The sequence below is a fragment of the Mercurialis annua genome, linkage group LG6, assembly GCF_937616625.2.
Source record: "Mercurialis annua linkage group LG6, ddMerAnnu1.2, whole genome shotgun sequence".
In the NCBI taxonomy this organism is placed as follows: Eukaryota; Viridiplantae; Streptophyta; class Magnoliopsida; order Malpighiales; family Euphorbiaceae; genus Mercurialis; species Mercurialis annua.
Window position 1 is genome coordinate 39,421,907 of NC_065575.1, and position 17,979 is coordinate 39,439,885.

At 35.2% G+C, this 17,979-nt stretch overlaps 2 protein-coding genes and 1 pseudogene across 5 annotated transcripts; 2 read left to right on the forward strand and 1 right to left on the reverse strand.

Annotated features, from left to right (window-relative positions):
• Positions 1 to 288: 288 nt before the first annotated feature.
• Positions 289 to 5,871, reverse strand: LOC126653968 (uncharacterized). Of its 4 annotated transcripts, XR_007632379.1 has the most exons (16): positions 5,582 to 5,871; positions 5,363 to 5,500; positions 5,068 to 5,149; positions 4,714 to 4,790; positions 4,361 to 4,467; positions 3,810 to 3,930; positions 3,432 to 3,548; positions 3,271 to 3,362; positions 2,822 to 2,888; positions 2,621 to 2,699; positions 2,439 to 2,530; positions 1,918 to 2,061; positions 1,598 to 1,726; positions 1,140 to 1,215; positions 927 to 1,043; positions 289 to 772 (listed from the first exon to the last, which is right to left on the reverse strand). XR_007632379.1 is itself a non-coding variant. In XM_050347975.1 (15 exons), exons 1-15 carry the CDS (start codon positions 5,741 to 5,743, stop codon positions 1,018 to 1,020), a joined length of 1,509 nt encoding a protein of 502 aa, XP_050203932.1. In that variant the 5' UTR covers positions 5,744 to 5,871; the 3' UTR covers positions 289 to 1,017. The 4 variants fall into 4 exon arrangements, 3 of the variants coding, with proteins under 3 accessions (XP_050203932.1, XP_050203934.1, XP_050203935.1); XM_050347975.1 differs by having other exon boundaries at positions 289 to 1,043; XM_050347977.2 differs by lacking the exon at positions 1,140 to 1,215 and having other exon boundaries at positions 289 to 1,103; positions 5,582 to 5,869.
• Positions 5,872 to 6,724: 853 nt separating this feature from the next.
• LOC126654129 (endoglucanase 9-like) lies at positions 6,725 to 9,689 on the forward strand. Its single transcript, XM_050348194.1, has 2 exons — positions 6,725 to 7,082; positions 8,248 to 9,689. The coding sequence occupies exons 1-2, from the start codon at positions 6,725 to 6,727 to the stop codon at positions 9,687 to 9,689; spliced, it is 1,800 nt and encodes a 599-aa protein (XP_050204151.1).
• Positions 9,690 to 15,168: 5,479 nt separating this feature from the next.
• On the forward strand, positions 15,169 to 16,484 carry LOC126687862 (transcription initiation factor TFIID subunit 8-like; annotated as a pseudogene).
• Positions 16,485 to 17,979: the final 1,495 nt, after the last annotated feature.

Genomic DNA, 17,979 nt, shown 5'->3' on the forward strand with positions numbered 1-17,979 from the left:
ATAGTTGTGATCACAATGTAGAACATGGTTTAACATTAAAAAATATATACTATAAAAGAATGGCCACAATAAACTGTCTAGTATGTACTAGACGGTTTAATTTATTAGACATCCCACAATGCATAGGTGTCTAATTCCAGTGTCTATTTTATTTTTCCCTATTCTATGAGGATTAAGGATTTCACCCCTATTCCTGAGGCGACTCAAACCCAGGACCTCCTGGTCTTAGGTGGGCGTTCTTACCACTTAAGCTAGCCCATTTAGAGTTTATTAGATTCTCATTAAACATGTGAGAATAGAATGTCTCATTTCCACTTTGAACCAAAAGCACCTAAGATGATACATGTATAACAAAATATCATATGAATTATACAATGTTTAACACTAAACAGATCTTAATTAATAACAAAGTAGATTGGATTTGGAGCAATCTTTCACTAATTTTGCTCATCAACAGCCAAAGTAACCTTGCTTAGCCTACTCGGTGATGTTCTCATTGTGTCGTTTCTTACCTTTCTACTTCCAGCATGGCTGCTGCATGAACGATACAGAGCCCTGTATGCAACTGCTCTTCCAAAACGGGGAGCGATCCATCCCTTGCAGTTAGACATTGACGATTCCGTACATGTTTCTCGCTTGCTATTGTTGCGGGGTTCTGACAACTCAACATCACCTTTCTCACTTGCCATTTCTCTAGAATGTAGCAACTTCTTTTAGAAGAGGGCACACACAGCATGACCCCTTAAGTAAGCCTTGTAAAAGACACGGTCATCTTTTTCATGTTCACATAAGAGGAAGAATCTGAAGCTAAGGTTATAGTGTTTTTAACCAAAAGGGAACTAATTCCCTGCTAAAATCTTTAATCAAACATGAAGTTAAATGGAAGAAACCAAATATACTAAAGCAAAAACCTTTAATTTACATACCCTTTAGTCATTTTCTGTGTTTAGCTTTTATCAAAGACAAGAACTAGCCAACGAGGCTCAGTTTAGTGGCTAATGCTGAGGCTTTGGATGCTTATATCTTTTTCTTTTGCTTTTTATCTGTTTAGTAGTAATATGATGATTCATTCACCTTTTTATCCCCCGGAGTAATTAATGAACCTGTGAAATTTAATTAAAAAGTAACCATTTACATACAGTAGTACTGTGGGATGCTCCTATAGGCTGAGTAGAAAACTATGTTGATAATAGCCTTATGCTTGTGAACTCCAACCTACTTTTGATAGCAGTAATTATCAGGAAGAGGGCCATAAATCAGGAGATTAATATAAACTCATAGTATTAAAGAGAGTTTTGACCACAGCCAATCACACAATTTCTAAACTAGCTAATAACTTAACATGGCGGTTTTCCAGAGGAACAATCCCCCTAGTCCATTTCAGACTGGTGGTTGAGGGACACGGTATAATTTCAATGCTGCAATATGGCAGTTCATTTTTTTTTTTGAAGGCGGTAGTTCTTTTATATATATGTAAAAAAAATGAATATTAGCAGGTGGTGAGGTGTAAAATTTGTACACAATGACCTAAAACATTGCTATGCCAAAAGCTTGCTATTCACTATAAACACAATGTAAATGGCTTTTACAGTCTTACATATATGCCTTTCATGTGTAAGAAACCAGCAACAGCGCCCCAAAATACGATTTGCAGAATCACGAAGGCTAGAGTGCCCCATTTTTCGGAGTGGAGTATGACCCGCAACAAAGATTCTGTTCGATCAACCTGGAAGTCATTTTTGGTCAAGTCAGCCTAATATAATATGAAACTGTAAAACGCATTGTATAATTTTTTTGGTATGTTGCAGCTACGGTTGATTGGTGCAAACTATGTCGAAGATGTTTTCCACCATAAATCACTTAGTTAAGACGCTTTAAAGTTGAAATGGTGGTAAACAGAGGTGATAAAGAATTTACCAGGTTGTTATCAGGTGAACGCCAATAGAAACCTTGCAGGGCCGCGGGGAAAATGTCACAGGCTGCCAAAGCATATATAATAAGTGCATTCATTCCCATCCACTGGAATATCACCATTGGCTTTCTAATATGCTTCACATCAACCTGCACCAAATATGGTTGAATGCAATTTCTCCAATTAATACTAGCAGTCCATAACACAAGGTGACTTTCAAAATTTATTTTAAACATGGAGCAAGAATTTCCTCTATAGCCTCAAAATGTCATAACCACTACCATAAATCGCAAGCATTCATATATATTGATAAGCGTAAGAATGGCTATTATGAGTCTGGCTACATAATTTGGTGCAAAATTATATAACTCACTTTGGAGAAACCTGTACAGCAGATTGCATGGACATTATACAAATTCTGACATAAGACATAACGGCAACACCAGAAAATTGGTTTACAATATCCGGTTCTCATTATTTTCTAAAATTTGACTATACACATGGCAGGTATAATAAAAAAACTCACTGCATAAAGCATAATGGTTAAAAGCAATCCTGATACTCCCGCCGTGACGCACATATAGCTCAATGTATACAGTGGTTTGGAAAAAGGAATTCCTGCAATTTTCACAGACGTCATTCACGAATGCAAACCGATCTTCTCAAGGATTAGCCAATTTGCAATAGATTAATCTAATATGTAAATACCTAGCAGTTCTATCAGATATCCAGTAAGCAGCAAAGTGAAAGAAGAAATCGACCACAAAAGCACCCTCTGCATTTGGTCCTGTGGTAAACAAATACAGAACTTATTATCAACTAAATCCATTGGATCAATTAGCTTCCACAAGATTAAACAGTACAAGTTACTTCGCAAAAGCACGTCTGTTCACAACACAGATTTCATACCTTAAAATGAACAAGTATATGCCCAAAATGCAACCCCAAAAAACATGTTACAGCAGCCATCAAGGAACTGAAAATTTTTGTTCGGCGAAAAAATTCAGTTATCATTTACAAATACCGAGAGTACACAAAAATTAACTGATAGTAAAAGTTCGTTATCTGATAAAAAGAATGTTAACGACTTGGCATTTGAGCAAATAATCTTATGCAAAGATTGATCAGATATTTTTTGATTCTCCAACATTGCCTAATCACACATTTTGAAGTTATAAAGATAAACCTTTTACATTTGTGCAACTATTATTAGGGAATTAATCCATGAGCTTAAAAAAACAAATGTTTATTATTCAGAAAATTCATTTCCAGATTCCTTCTCAACTTATAAACTTGAAAATTAAGTCTGACAGTAATAAATAACAGTGATCAAGAAGGAGGAGAAAGGAAAAACTAACCTTAAGACACCCTCAGGATCAAATGGAGCAAGGCACCATGGAGGTGAATTTGGCGGCAGAGGTCCATAATCCGGAGAATTAACACTACATTGCTGGAGATCAATTCAAGTTAAAAATCTTGTTACAGGATTTAAAGTGAAGCCAGAGAATCAGGGAATCACCTTTGTTCTTCTATACACAGGACGTTGATATAGATGATGTTCGCCAAGAAAAAATCTATCAATCAAGCTGACTGCATTACAAGGAGGTTCAAGACTTCCTCTGACCCCACAAGTGACCTAGAAAACAGGTACGTCAGTCCAAATTAATTCCAGAAGAAAGAGCACGAAAGTGCATAGATACAGAGAGATGATATGGAAAAAAATCTTTACAACAGCAAAAAGTATTTTGAAGTGAAAAAGTAAAGCAGATTTCAAAAAAACAATTTTCATCCGTTCTACTAGTACTAACGGCTGTCCAACTTTTCATGACGAATAATGTGGATGTAAGATTCGATGGAATTTTTTTTCTTAAATGCAAGATTATATGGTTCAACTCACAGTTTGAGTAGCAGATCCATAAGCAAACAAATTCATGCTCGCAGCTTCAAATTCCCAGCTTGGAACAAAAAGGAAATACAACAAGCCCATGTATAAGGAACATAACATCAAAGAAAGTATCCTACAATAAAGCAAATGCTCAACTTTAGAGTGTTGATTACAATTCAAACAAGGATGTCAATAACAATTCACACAAAAAGTTAGCTATTTTCTGTTTTGTTATTGATATGAATGAATGATTAAGATAAACATAGACTTGAGTTACCTATCATAGAATTTATGCGATCATAAACAAACTTACTGAATAAAATTAAAAGAAAGGCACTGTGATCTGGTTCCTTCGTAAAAAGCAATGGCTTTATACTCTTCTTTAGAGCAATAAATACATAATAAATCTGATGCAAACAGCATGTTTTACAGAAAAGAACACCTTGAACATAAAAGACATTCAAAATTCTGGTCTCAATCTGATGCCAGAGTCTGCTTTGCATATGAATAGCAAGACGGTAAGAGTCTAACCGATGGTTTAAATTCTTAGTAACAGAACTAACCACTGAACATAGTATTTCTTCACAAAAGTCAAAAGTGAGTCAACTGTCATATGATTCACAAGCCAGATCTCCGACAATGAAGCAAGCAGATACCCAATTGATATCCTCTGCAAATTATAGATTATTCAACTAATTAGCTTAGCTAACATAAAGGATCATACATATAATTTCACTTTCAGAATTTTTTGACCATGTACTAATGACTTCACTTGTCCAAGAATTAAGAGTCTAATAGCATAAGAAATTCAGCGCAACAGAATCCGAACCAGGGTATTTCATATCAGACCAATGGTTACACAAGAATAACTATAAATAAGAATTCCAGACTTAATATGACTGTTTAAGAACTTCACCTGCAGTACGCCTAGCCAACGTATCTTGGTCACATCAACCCCATAGGTTAAGTGGCCACGCCCATGGAAATACCCACCTAAGTAAATTCCAAGAATAAAAACGAGTGTACTTTATCAGCACAATGTCAATAAACTGCGAGAATAAATATTAATTCTCCTAATCCTAATTAAAAGAAGCAGGCATGCAAAAAGCACACAAAATAATGTAACTACTTGTTAAATACTTGCATTTCAATCTTACAACCTGATAAATTAATTATCAATGCTGTATTCTTTTTTCTTTAAAAGAAGACTAAAAAACTAACTTGCAACGGTAGTAAATCATTCCATACCATATAGAAAAAAGCACTCTACCTTGCAATAACACGCCCAGAAGAAATAACTTAGCTGTCCGCTGCAGGACTTTCTTTGTCGCAACTGATTTGCTAGATATTTTCTGCACAATGACACATTTCATGATCAATGACAATTAACAGATTTCATCATAATTTTTACTAACTACTTAAAATTTCTAGATTACCAAATGAAGCCCTAAAAAATGGCAATTGAGACTCTTCATTCTTACAAATAAATTTATGAGTTAAATACAAGCAAACATAAAAGTAGTGCTTGTGCACTGAATTAAAATTGAATTAATCTCTATTATTACCTTGAAGACTAAACCGATAGAAACACCAACACTAAAGAGAAAAAATGGCATAACAAAATCTGCTAGAGTCACACCGAACCACGGAGAATGATTAATAGACGGGAAAGCTCCTCCGGCATCATCAACTAAAATCATCAGCTGTAAAAAGAAGTCAATGAAAGCATATCACACTAAACATAAAGAATATAATACAAATGGAAAAAGCGGTTTGAAGAGTACCGCGACGGTGAGTCCACGGAAGACGTCGAGAGATATGAGCCGTTGATTAGGTGGTGGTGGAGGCGGTTCGTCGGATGAAGGTACGATTTCTTCTTGTTGGTGGTGGAGCAGGTGTAGCCGTTGCTCTTCATCGTCTTTTGTGACTGTGATCTGAGAAGTCATCGTTTTGTTTTGTAGGTTGATCAAAATTCAAAACAGAAAGCAGGCGGTTATCACTGTTTCTTTTCAGTATCTTGGTCTTGTCAACTCAGTTGTATACTTTTTAATTTAATGTGATGTGATTTATTTTTGTACATTAGAAAATTCAATTGCCAAAAAAATTCAATATAATGCAAATAGTGTTGATGGTTAACTTAAGATGTTTCTAAATGTATTATGAAGTTATGGATATAAATTCTGCCTGCAACTAATATTTAACAATTGATATTCTATTAGTCGAAATTTTACCTATGTTTAAAAAAAAAAAAAACAATCCGATTGATTAAATACATGATACTGGATTTAGTTACTAATTATTAACAGAGCTTAAGAATATATAAACTAAAATTTCAAATTTATTATTCCTCCATTTTAAAATTAACAAGAACATCGACAAATACAACTTTGTGTTTGTAAATTCATGAAAGTATATAGAATTAGTTACCTCAAAATAGAAAGTGAACAATAGGAAAGAAATTAGAGTTGAATATAATAATTGATATTCCATATAAAAAACTATGTATTTCTCGACGAAGTTTTTAAAAAAATTGTACAAACAATTGATACATTTGATCTTAGTGTATGTATATTAATTACATGGTGCATTTTGTTCACCCGCTCTTCAATCTTTAATCAGACTGGAAAAAATTTACAATCTTAGTTTTACTTATTAGGGAAGCCAACTGGTCACCCTGCGTGGATAGCTGTGTCACGAGTCATCATTTTTTCTATAAAAACTTGACTGATACATATCATACAAAGATAATCATTAATTAATTAGCGGGTCATTATTAATAACAATCCTCTATACAAGGTATATAATTCTCAGAATATATATCACTTTCTTTGTTCATTCCATTAACACAAAATCTACCATTCATTGCACATACAGAGAGGTTTACATATAATTAAGCACCAAATCACACAGACTCTTTGAAAACAAAAATGTTAGACAGAAACATATGGGGCGGTACTTTTGAAGTTAACCCGAAAACTCCATCGGACGACGACGAGCGCGAGATAGAGTATGACAGGGCAGCGTATCGGGGGCAATCGGAGGAGCAGGTAAAGCAGAGTTGGCTGTTGAGACCTGACAGAGAAACTGAGAGGAGAAAAAAGAGGGTGAGTTATGTGAATTGCATGATGGTTAGGACTCTCTTGGTTGGGGTGGTAGTCTCTGGATTTGTTGCGCTTATTGTCGTCGTCGCTACCAAAAATGGTCGCCGAAAGCATCTGGCTCCTGGCCCTGACAACTACACTATTGCACTTCACCAAGTGCTTTTGTTCTTCAATGCTCAGAGATGTACGCTTTCTAATTTATTTTATTTCTCTTCTGCATTCTGCATGGTCGAAATAAACTTTCATGAATTTAATTTATTACTCCTAATTTATCTAAGATTGCTTTATAATATCAGTTTAATTAGATAAATTAGTGAGTATGTTGATAAAAAAATTCATGAACCAAGTAATTACTACAAATTCCGTGGATTCCATTACTTTTGGAATTAATTACTCCAATATTTCTCTTATTCTAGTAAAGTGCGGATTTACTGAAAATTAAAAATATGACAATGTATAATTCTGAAAGTTTTTATCTAAATTTGATTTATATGTAATTATAGACTGTCAGAAAATAAAAAATTAGTAAATATTTTATTAGTATTTTAATTTGATCGAGTTTATGAATAATGAATAGATAGAATTTAGCCTTAGGTATGAATTTTTTAGATAATTTATCAATTCAATGAATGTATATCTACCATCTACTTTGAATTAATTCAATGATCTATGTAAGTCTACCATTTCCTTCGTTTTCCTTGAAAATAATTAAGGAATAACCAATTGGATAATGCTATGTAAGTCTACCATTTCCTTCGTATCCATCAGTAATCAACGAAAGAGGTCAAAGCAAAGACTGTACATAGACTAATTTGTGAGAGATTTACGATTCATGAATGTTGTTCTAGTATTTATTTCTGTAATTAATATTAATTGAAAGAAAAAAGGGTCAATGCGCCCCCTGAACTTGTAACACGGGGTCATTTAACCCAATTTTAACTTGTTTGAGCAACTAACCCCAAAACTTTTCATTTCTGGGTCAAATTGCCCCAAAATATATTTTTAAAACGCGTAAAATACAAATTGAAGGTGTGGGATGCGAAAAAAGAATTAGAAAGTTCACTAATTGTTACGATAAAATTATCGTAAAAATATTTTTTGCAATAAAAACGTAAATTATGGGGTAATTTGACCCAAAAATGAAGAGTTTTGGGGTTAGTTGCTCAAACAAGTCTAAATTGGGTTAAATGATCCCGAGTTACAAGTTCAGGGGGCGCGTTGACCTTTTGTTCTTAATTGAAATACTGATTAATAGTAGTAGTAGTAGTAGTAGTATAGTATTAAGAATCTCCACATGTCAATCGTTCTTCCTAACTTCAACTAATTGAGTGCTAAATTCATGCATGCAGCAGGAAAACTTCCCAAGCAAAATAACATTTCATGGAGAGGAGACTCCTGCCTGAAAGATGAAATTCCCGGCGGCTACTACGACGCCGGTAACGCTATCAAGTACACCCTCCCTACATCCTTCGCCATGACACTTTTAAGTTGGAGTGTAATCGAGTACAGTTCAAAATACGAAGCCATTGGAGAGCTCGATCATGTCAAAGACATCATCAAATGGGGAACTGATTATCTTCTCAAAACCTTCAAATCCACTAATAAAACAATCCACAGTATCGCTACACAAGTTGGCGGAGACCATGATCAATATTGCTGGATGAGACCGGAGGATATCGACGCCGATGTTAACTACCCCCGCCGCGCTACTTGGTGTGATAACTGCCCCGCCGTGGCAGCTGAAACAGCGGCTGCATTAGCCGCTGCGTCCATTGTATTTAAAGATAGCCAAGATTATTCAGGAAAACTCGTTTATAGTGCTGAGAAATTATTCATGTTCGCTACTAAAGGTCAAAATGAGAAATATTCAGGAAATCCAGACCCTTCATCCAAAAACTATAATTCCAGTGGCTTCTGGGATGAATTTGTTTGGGGTGGCGCGTGGCTGTATATCGCAACCGGAAATTTAACTTATCTTCAACTCGCCACCTCCACTAACCTTGCCGGAAAAGACCACGGTTTCTCAGGTGGTCCGAATCGCGGTGTACTCAGTTGGAACAATAAACATTCCGGTGCGGAGTTGCTTCTAACCCGTATGAGAATTTTCTTGGGCTATGGTTACCCGTTTGAAGAAACTTTACATGCATTTCAAAACCAAGTCGACGGTATAATGTGCTCTTACCTGCCGGATTTTTCCAATTTCAATAGAACTAAAGGCGGATTAATCCAACTAAACCACGCGCGGCCGCGGCCACTTCAGTATGCGGCTAATGCAGCTTTCATGGCTATTCTTTACAGTGACTATCTTGAAGCTAATTTGGTACCAGGTTGGCGATGCGGACCCAAATTTTACCCGAATCAAGCTTTACGCGATTTTGCAGTGAGCCAAATTGATTATATTCTAGGTAAAAATCCTCTTAATATGAGCTACATTGTTGGATATGGAAAGAATTTTCCCCGGCGAGTTCATCATCGGGGTGCTTCAATTCCGAACAATAAGGTCAGGTATGGGTGTAAAGAGGGATGGAAATGGCAGGGCAGTGGAAGGTCCGACCCGAATATTATAATCGGCGCCATGGTTGCTGGTCCGGGTAGAGAGGATGAGTTTCAGGATATTCGTTATAATTATAATTACACAGAGCCTACCATCGTTGGAAATGCAGGTGTTATTACTGCACTTGTAGCTTTGACAGGTGGAAAGAGTTCTAAAATTGATAAAAACACCATGTTTTCTGCAATTCCGCCGTTGTATGCATTTGACCAATCACCTCCGCCGCCGTGGAAACCATGAGCTGCTTCTAAATTTATTTTCATTTGAACCAAAGAAAAATTGTGAGTTAACGGAGTAGGGATATACTTTTTGAATTGTTGTTAGATTAATTACATGTTCTGAGTTGCAATTAGTTTTACGTTAGTGACAATTAATTGATTTTCTCATGTGGAATTTATTTAAGATGAATAATTATACAATGCAACGGTTGCGTCATATCATTCGTGCAAATTAATAATTTTTAACCCGCATTTTTTTACCTGACATTTGATGGATTTTAATTTTTTTAGTTTTGACAGTCAAATTAATATTTAAATTAATTAAGAGACAATGTTAGTAGAGCACCGGTTCAATTTGAGAAATACTTATGTGAACCTATCTCGGCATGTAGAATTATGAACCATTTATTTATTGATGGGACACTACAAAACCTAAAAGTCTCACATCACAAAAGAAAGGAAGGCCATGTGGAAAACTATGAAAAGGTAAATGTTTCACTCATTTGCGTTTTCACATACATTTACTACCTTCATTCAATATCCTACTAGCTTAAATAACGGAGTGAACTTGGGATCCAAAACTCAAAGTTCCCCTCTTGTCGTTTTCTTGAAGATTCAGCTTGTCCATAACCCGTGTATGGATCCGTCAAGAACCATATTTCTTTTGTCTCTCTGCATCCATCATTTGGCGCCGTCTGTGGAAACTCTATTTTCGATAAAATCTAGTGATTGCATCCCAAGAGAACGGAAATCAAAAAACCCATCAAACCTCATAACCAAAGAGAAAGGTCCGCTGAACCGGGATGTCCAGGAAACATCCAACGACAGCCCTTCACTCTGATGGCCCTGCCATCAACGGAAAGGTCATCACCTATCCACTTCCAAGAATTTGGAACACCTAAACCCTACTAAGAAGGTAGCTCTTGCTCAACTCCGCAAGAAGTGGTGTGTTAAGGCAATTTCAATCAGACATAACTACGATAATCGAGGAAGCCACCAGCACGCTAAGATCCGGAACACCAGTAAAAAAATAGAAGGAACCCAAGAAGAGGAGGTGAGAGAGGGAGGAATCACCGGTGACGAAGGCACGAGACCTACAGGATAAGACAAGGATGCGAGCAAACAAGGAACAGATGAAGAAGCGGTCAACCACCGAAACAAAGAAAAGGAATCGGTAGAAACCCTACTAGGGTTTACAAGAAGAAGACAATCGAAGATAGCAACAATGGGGGTTGCACTGGTAGAAGTGTAATAATTAATAGTTGAAGCCATGCAATCAGCAATAGAAAGCAAGTTGAGAGAACACATCAACACCAATGAAAATACTACCAAATACTTTCCTAAGAATTTATATTTATATAAAATGAGAAAAAACTATCATAACTAACAGGAGGTCAACTAAATATATTTTAAGTAAAGTTGAAATTCTATGAGTCGTACAAAAAATCCCACTCTTCGGGTACATGTCGTCAAACATTTTTCTTCTTATAATTGTGTGTTCTGCGACATTCATAATTGTTAATTGGGCTTTGCTATGCTTTTGAACTCCTTTTTTTTATTTCTTTTGTACTTAACTTTCAGCTATGCATATCAACAAGATGTGCATTTAAGTCTTTAGCGTGCTCAACGCTTCTAGAGCTATGTCCCATTAGTTCCCAGGTTAATCTACCATCACTTCCAGTATTATACTCGAACATTAAAACTGCTTTTGGTAGACATTAGTTTCTTTTGTTTTCAAGGTTATCCTAACTGATTTAGAATTTGTGCGAGGATGACATTTTTTGGAATTATAATGGCATTCATCTAGAAAAAAATGAGAAAATAGAAGACCATTGAACATTGGAAGAGAAAGCAATGAAAAAAAACACAACTTAAAAGTTGAAACAAATGAAAAGGCAGATATAAAAAGAAACTTCTAATAGTTTTTGCCGAGACGTCTTTTATTAAGTGTAGGCTTAGACTACCACAAGTTAAACGTGTAGGAAAGTTAAATACATGAGTAAAGACTAAGATGTAAAGACAATAAAAAGGAAAGATGCTGAAGAAATAATTTAACCTTAAATAAGATCACTTTTTAAGGGTGGTTGTACTTTCTGCATAATATTAAAAGAGAAAGAGTAGGCCAACTTAAAAAGTAAATGATAGTTGTGTGCATATAAAACAAATATGCATAGAAAAGAATTTTTTACTGAACAACATGCAAACTAGTTGTAACTCTAAATTCTCCTCGGCCAATATTTTGATTTATAACCTTTTGTTGTAGAGGTAAAGTGGTCAACTTTCTTCGTTATTGTGGATACAGTGCAACTGGCAAAGTAAAAATAAAAGTTTCCCAAAAGCACTCTATGATAAAAGGATAATTGAAATGAAGCTAGTGTAAAGCCACCATCAGAACAACCAATAATAAAAGGATAAATGACATGAAGTGAATGGTCGTTGAACGCCTATTTGGCCTCTGGTTAACATATCCGCTATGATTAGGTAAGTACATTTATGCTCAAATGACACTCTATATTTTCGCAACTCTTTTTTAACTGATACTCCCTCCGTCCGCAATTGATAGGCTGATTTCTTTTTTTAGTTGTCCCAAATTATAGGCTGATTTTCTTTTATAGAAATTGATTATCTAAATAATTGTCTAAAATATCCTTTATCATTTAGTCATTTTGATTAAAACTGGTACACATATTAATTATAGCAGCAAATAATAATCTTGAAGATAACATTGTCATCAATGGTTTAGGCAATTCAACGGATTTTTATCATGAAAAATAGAGCTGTCATCAGTAAAAGCATTAATTAAGAATTCTAGGACCAATTAAGACTCATATTAGTGGAGTTGTTTATTTTCGTTTTTTCAAAATTGACTTTCAATTGGAATAAAACAATGCTATTAATTTCAAACCACCAATTTAGTAAGGACATTATGGACAATCAGTATATTTTCAACTAAATTAACCAAATTTCTTAATATGTGTGAAAACCAAATCAGCCTATCAATTGTGGACGGAGGGAGTATATTATATGCTTAGCACCATTAAAATATTTATCGCTCCTTGCAAAGAAGACAACTGTGAATTATCACAAGACATTCTCAGTCATCTTTCTATACTGTAGACAATACCTAACCTTGAGATAAAGTTATGCAACCACAACTACAGTCTCAAAACATTCCACAAATTTTGCCATAGTGAACGTAGCAATGACATGTTGTTTTCCACTTTTTCATAAAATTGTTTATCCTTCTAATTGGAACAAATATCCAAATGTAGACTTTTGGTGTTTACATAACAAGCATAATCTGAATTCGAATATCCAATCACTTTTAAGTGATTTGATCCCCTAAATGTGAGCATGTGATCCTTGATGCCTTGTAAATATCTAAATATTTGCCGCTTTTCAATAACCTAAATAAGGTTTACTTTGATAACGGCCTAACATTCCTGATGGAATACCACAAACCCCATTAGTCCCACATCGTGTAAAAGAAGGAGACCACACAGAAAATCTATAAAAGGGTAATAGTCTCATTCCTTTACATTTGACACACATTTATTACTCTCAACTCATACCAATCCGACTTAAGCATCAGATTGAATTCGGAGCCCTAAGTTCACCTCTTGTCGTTTCCTTCGTTCATCTTATACAGGAAATTTGGCACGGCCATAAACCTCAAATAGATTCGATGGTATCGCATGATCTATCATTTGGCGCGGTCTGTGGGAACATCTGTTTCCTATAAAAATTTAGTGATTGAATCCCAGGATGACGAAAACCAAGAAAAACTCATCGAATCCCATAACCAAATAAAAAGGCCCGCTCAACTAGGACATTCAGGAAACGCCCAATGATAGTCCCTTCACCCCCGTAGTTTTGTATTTTCTAGGTTTATAATGCAGCAGAATTTCAAAAATTTATCAAAAACCCCAAACAAGATCCATATAATTCGAAGAGATAGACACAGTTGTGTAAATAAAACTTACTCGAATGTCGAATTCAAATATCAATGTAGGAAGGAAAGAGGTGGTTCACTTTGGTGATACCTTGTTTCGGATCAGAAATGCCTCCAAAAGGATGTGTACTCTATACGAGTATCCACACGAACAGACCTTTGTTAAAACAAGTGCTTGTGTGCTAGCACTATTTCTTTGCAAATCAATTACGAATTTATGAATAATATTTCATGATTTTGTCTTGTGTTTTATTTCGAAAAACACATACATATAACCTTAGGCATAAGAGTGTATTTATAAGAAAATAACATATCTAGGATTTTATCCAAAAATGTGTTTCAAATTCAAACACTATATTTATGATAACTCATTTTGAGTTTATGTATATCAAAAATTCCTTTTTGATAATTACACTCATATATAATAATTATTAATATTCTCTTCAAAATATAATATCTTAAGGATAACACTGATCCTTTAAATTCGAATCTCAATTAATATATATATATTAATCACTTTATTATATTGGGTTTAATTGTACAACCCATAAGTGTTTTAGGCATGTTCTTAGTGTGCGATCTTGTCAGTTCATATTGCGTCGGCAGTAGGCCTAAAATCTCTATTTCGGCCCACAAGTCGTAAGTCATTTCTAGTAAGACATTATGACTACCTAAACCATATGAATATCGATTATCCGATTTAACCTTATACATAATATTTTGATCTCCGATCACCTAGCGTCTTAACTTGATGATTTGTTGCTGACCAAACTTCATTTCTACCGTTACTCACATTTCTTTTATGCAGTTTATCATTGGAATATAATTTTTTGACAACCAATGTAATCTGGTCCAATTAAATAAAATACTTAATTAAATATTTTTAAAAATGAATAATTATATGCGTTAGATGTGTATAAATTTACCAGATGCATAAACCCTATTGTATATTTAATTACATGTCAAACGTGTATAAATTAATTTACCGGATGGATATATAATCGAGTTGCGAATTGAACTTAAAAAAATAAGAAAATGGAGTATAATCTCAATCTATTATAAATGTCATGTTCAATTAAATAGGTTGATATGTGGTGAATGTTTTAAAAATTAATCTAGTGGTCGAATCGGATTAGCTAGTACGTCGTTTAGTTTACGATTTAATCACCATTTCAACCATTTAAAACAAAATAAACATATCCAATTACCATATGATTTTTTTTAAATAAGTCTATGTATTTAAATATTTAACTGATAGAATATGAATTGTAAAACTAATAAACGAATCACAATTTAACCAATAAACTAAATGGCTACATAGAACATGTTTTTAAATAAGAATAAATTATATTTTCCACATAAGGATTTAATCCACCTTTTCTCAATAAAATGGCGAAATATAATTTATATCCAAGCCCTTTTTTATAATATTTTTACCAATAAATCTTGATTCAGTATATTGTTGAATTTTGGTACGAAAAATCAGTCCGCTGTGAGTTAATGACCGAAAACACGTAGCTCGTATTACATGTGTTTTACTACATCTATTCAATTCTCATTCACCTTGCTAGGGTTTTCATTTTCTTGATCGATTACTACATTTTTCTTTCTTTTTATGGGGTCATCTAGAAATGCTAACGTAATGGGACAATGTGGGTGTGATAGAATGGCGATTCATGGGTGAGAAACAATGGTGTTGTCGGATGTTTTACGACTGGGTGAAGTGATATGAAGTGTTGAATATGAGCCATGGAGGCAGGGAGAGTAGAAGAGTACGTGATAATTCACAACTTGTAAAGAGAAAATCGGGTTCAAGTGGTGATGAGTTTGCGCAATCAATTGCAAAGATTGTTGTAGCACAAATATGTGAAAGTACTGGGTTTCAGGCCTTTCAACAATCTACTCTTGACACGCTATCTGACATTAATACTGTTCGGTATATACATAATCTCGAAAAGCTTGCGCATGGTAATGCTAATTTAGCGGGTAGATCTAAGGGTAATGCATTTGATATTATTCAAGCATTGGAAGAGCTGGGGTTTACCCTGGGATTTGGTGGTGCATCTGATGTTGACCATTGTATTGCCAGTTCAGGTACAACGAGGGAACTTACTCAGTATGTTGGTACTTCAGAGGACGTAGCCTTTACCTATTCTCTTCCTTCATTTCCTGTTTTTAGAGAAAGGAAGCCATTTCCAAGTTTTCTGTAAAGTGGTCAGGAACCTCCCAGTGATCACATTCTAGATTGGCTGCATGCATTTCCTGATTCTCAGACTTATCAGCTACCCACACTGAACGAAGGGACTACTGATTCTAACTTGCTGAAGAGTGAGCAAACAAGGCCATACCTAAGTACAGATAGATCTTCATTGAACTTGCAACAGCCATATGCTTCTAACGGTTCACAAGCGCCTCATGTTGGTGCAATGGCTGGTGGTTTAGACGGAAAATTATAGTTGAAGGTAATCCATTTCTTGCTGATCTTTTACAGTTTGGAGAGAAAAAAGTTTCTCATGTTGCTCCTCCAGCTAAACTATCAAATGAAACTATTGTGAGGAATCCTATCGAGCGAGATCATCTTTGGGGAACCAGGTGTCTGTGCTGGATACATTTGCTCCAGTAATTGAAGCAATGAAAAACAGGCTATCTGATTCTTTAGAGGGCCAAGAGAAGGTTCTTTCAAATCAACGATCTGCTGTACAATTTAAGATCGGTACTAGAAAGAAGTCTTTGAGTAAAGCAGTAGAATGGAGATCACAGAAGGGTGATGAAAAGATAAGCCCATGGTCTGGAAAGGATACTGATAATGATGACAAGAAGAGGAGAGCTGGGGAAATTTTAAAACAATCTATGGAGAACTGTTAGCAATTTTACCCGCTAACTTGTAGTAGCTCGACAAGTCGAGTATCGATCCCACGGAGATAAGAGGTTTAAAGTGAACGAACGCGGATTTTAATTTTCAATTCGAATAGCAACAAGCAATTGGATTTCGATTAAAGTATCAATTTAACACTAACAATTCAACTAACATCAAACTTGCAACTACTACTAATTTTAACGACTAATTTAACAATTGTAGAAGACTAGAAACGATTTATGATAAACGAGAATTCAAATGTTGTAAGAGGTTTGGAGGTCGAAACTCCGCTTAGGTCATGCAATCAATGGTTTCGGGTCTAGGGCTTCAAAACGTGAACCGAGCGTTCCTAAAGCATAACTCCCGCTCTCTCGAGCCTCAAAGAGCTACAAACCCATAAACAAGCCAACCAACCAAGCCTAATCCACTCTCGTGGCACTAAACACGTTTAACAAGTCAATTAGTGATTAACAATCCACTCTAAGGTTTCCTAATCTCTAACCCACTCTTATAGTGTTATCAATTAGGATCCTAACCAATCTATCCAATTAATTAACCTTCTCTCAAAGTGTTAAACAACCTAGAATCATGGTTTAGGTAGCTAAACTAAAACAAGCATTAAGAATATCAATTAGACCAATCAACAACAAGCCCAAAACCCTAAATCCCAAATCATGCATTTATAAGTTTCATTTCAACCCCCAAATATGGGGGATTTAGCTACTCATAATAAAAATAACAGCAATACCAATTAAATGAATAACAAACATTACTAAGTAGGAATTAATTACCTTTGTAGATCTAGAAAGCAAGAACATGAAATGGGTAATAAAAATCTTCAACAATAAAACTTCAAGTAATATTAAAAAGCTTCAAAATATCCAACAATGGAGGAACCTCCAAAAATCCCAAGATGATTGCTACAGCTAAAAGAGGTAAACTAGGAGAATAATCAAAAACTTCTAAAACTCGTCTATCCCCTAAAATAAGATAAAGTGCTATTTATATGGGTTACAAAAGAGGTAAACAAAGGACACCCACTAGAGGAGTGTTGGGCCTAAAATGAAATTGAGCCTTGAGTCTTGTCTTGTCTCGAAATTCAAATTCTGAGCTTTTTTTTAAAGGGCTCGATCGAGCCATCCACTTAAGAGTGAGGGCTCGATCGAGCCTTGTGTCTTGAAGAGTTTTCTGGACAGGTTTGTTCATAGGGCTCGATCGAGCCTCTCTTCATAAGTGAAGGGCTCGATCGAGCCCTTCTTATTATTTCCCAAACCTCGCTCGTTTTTCCGCTTTTCGACTCGCTCCTTTTTCCGATATTGAATTCTTCCTCTTTTAGCCCAAAACACTTCACATTGCTCCGTTTTACCTGAAACGCTAATACACACAATAAGCACACAATCACGGGGAAAAAGCGTATCAAAGTATACTAAAAGTATGCGAAAATAACTCCTAAACATAGGTGTAAAATGCACCTATCAAGAACCCAGAGGAATTTGCTCATTT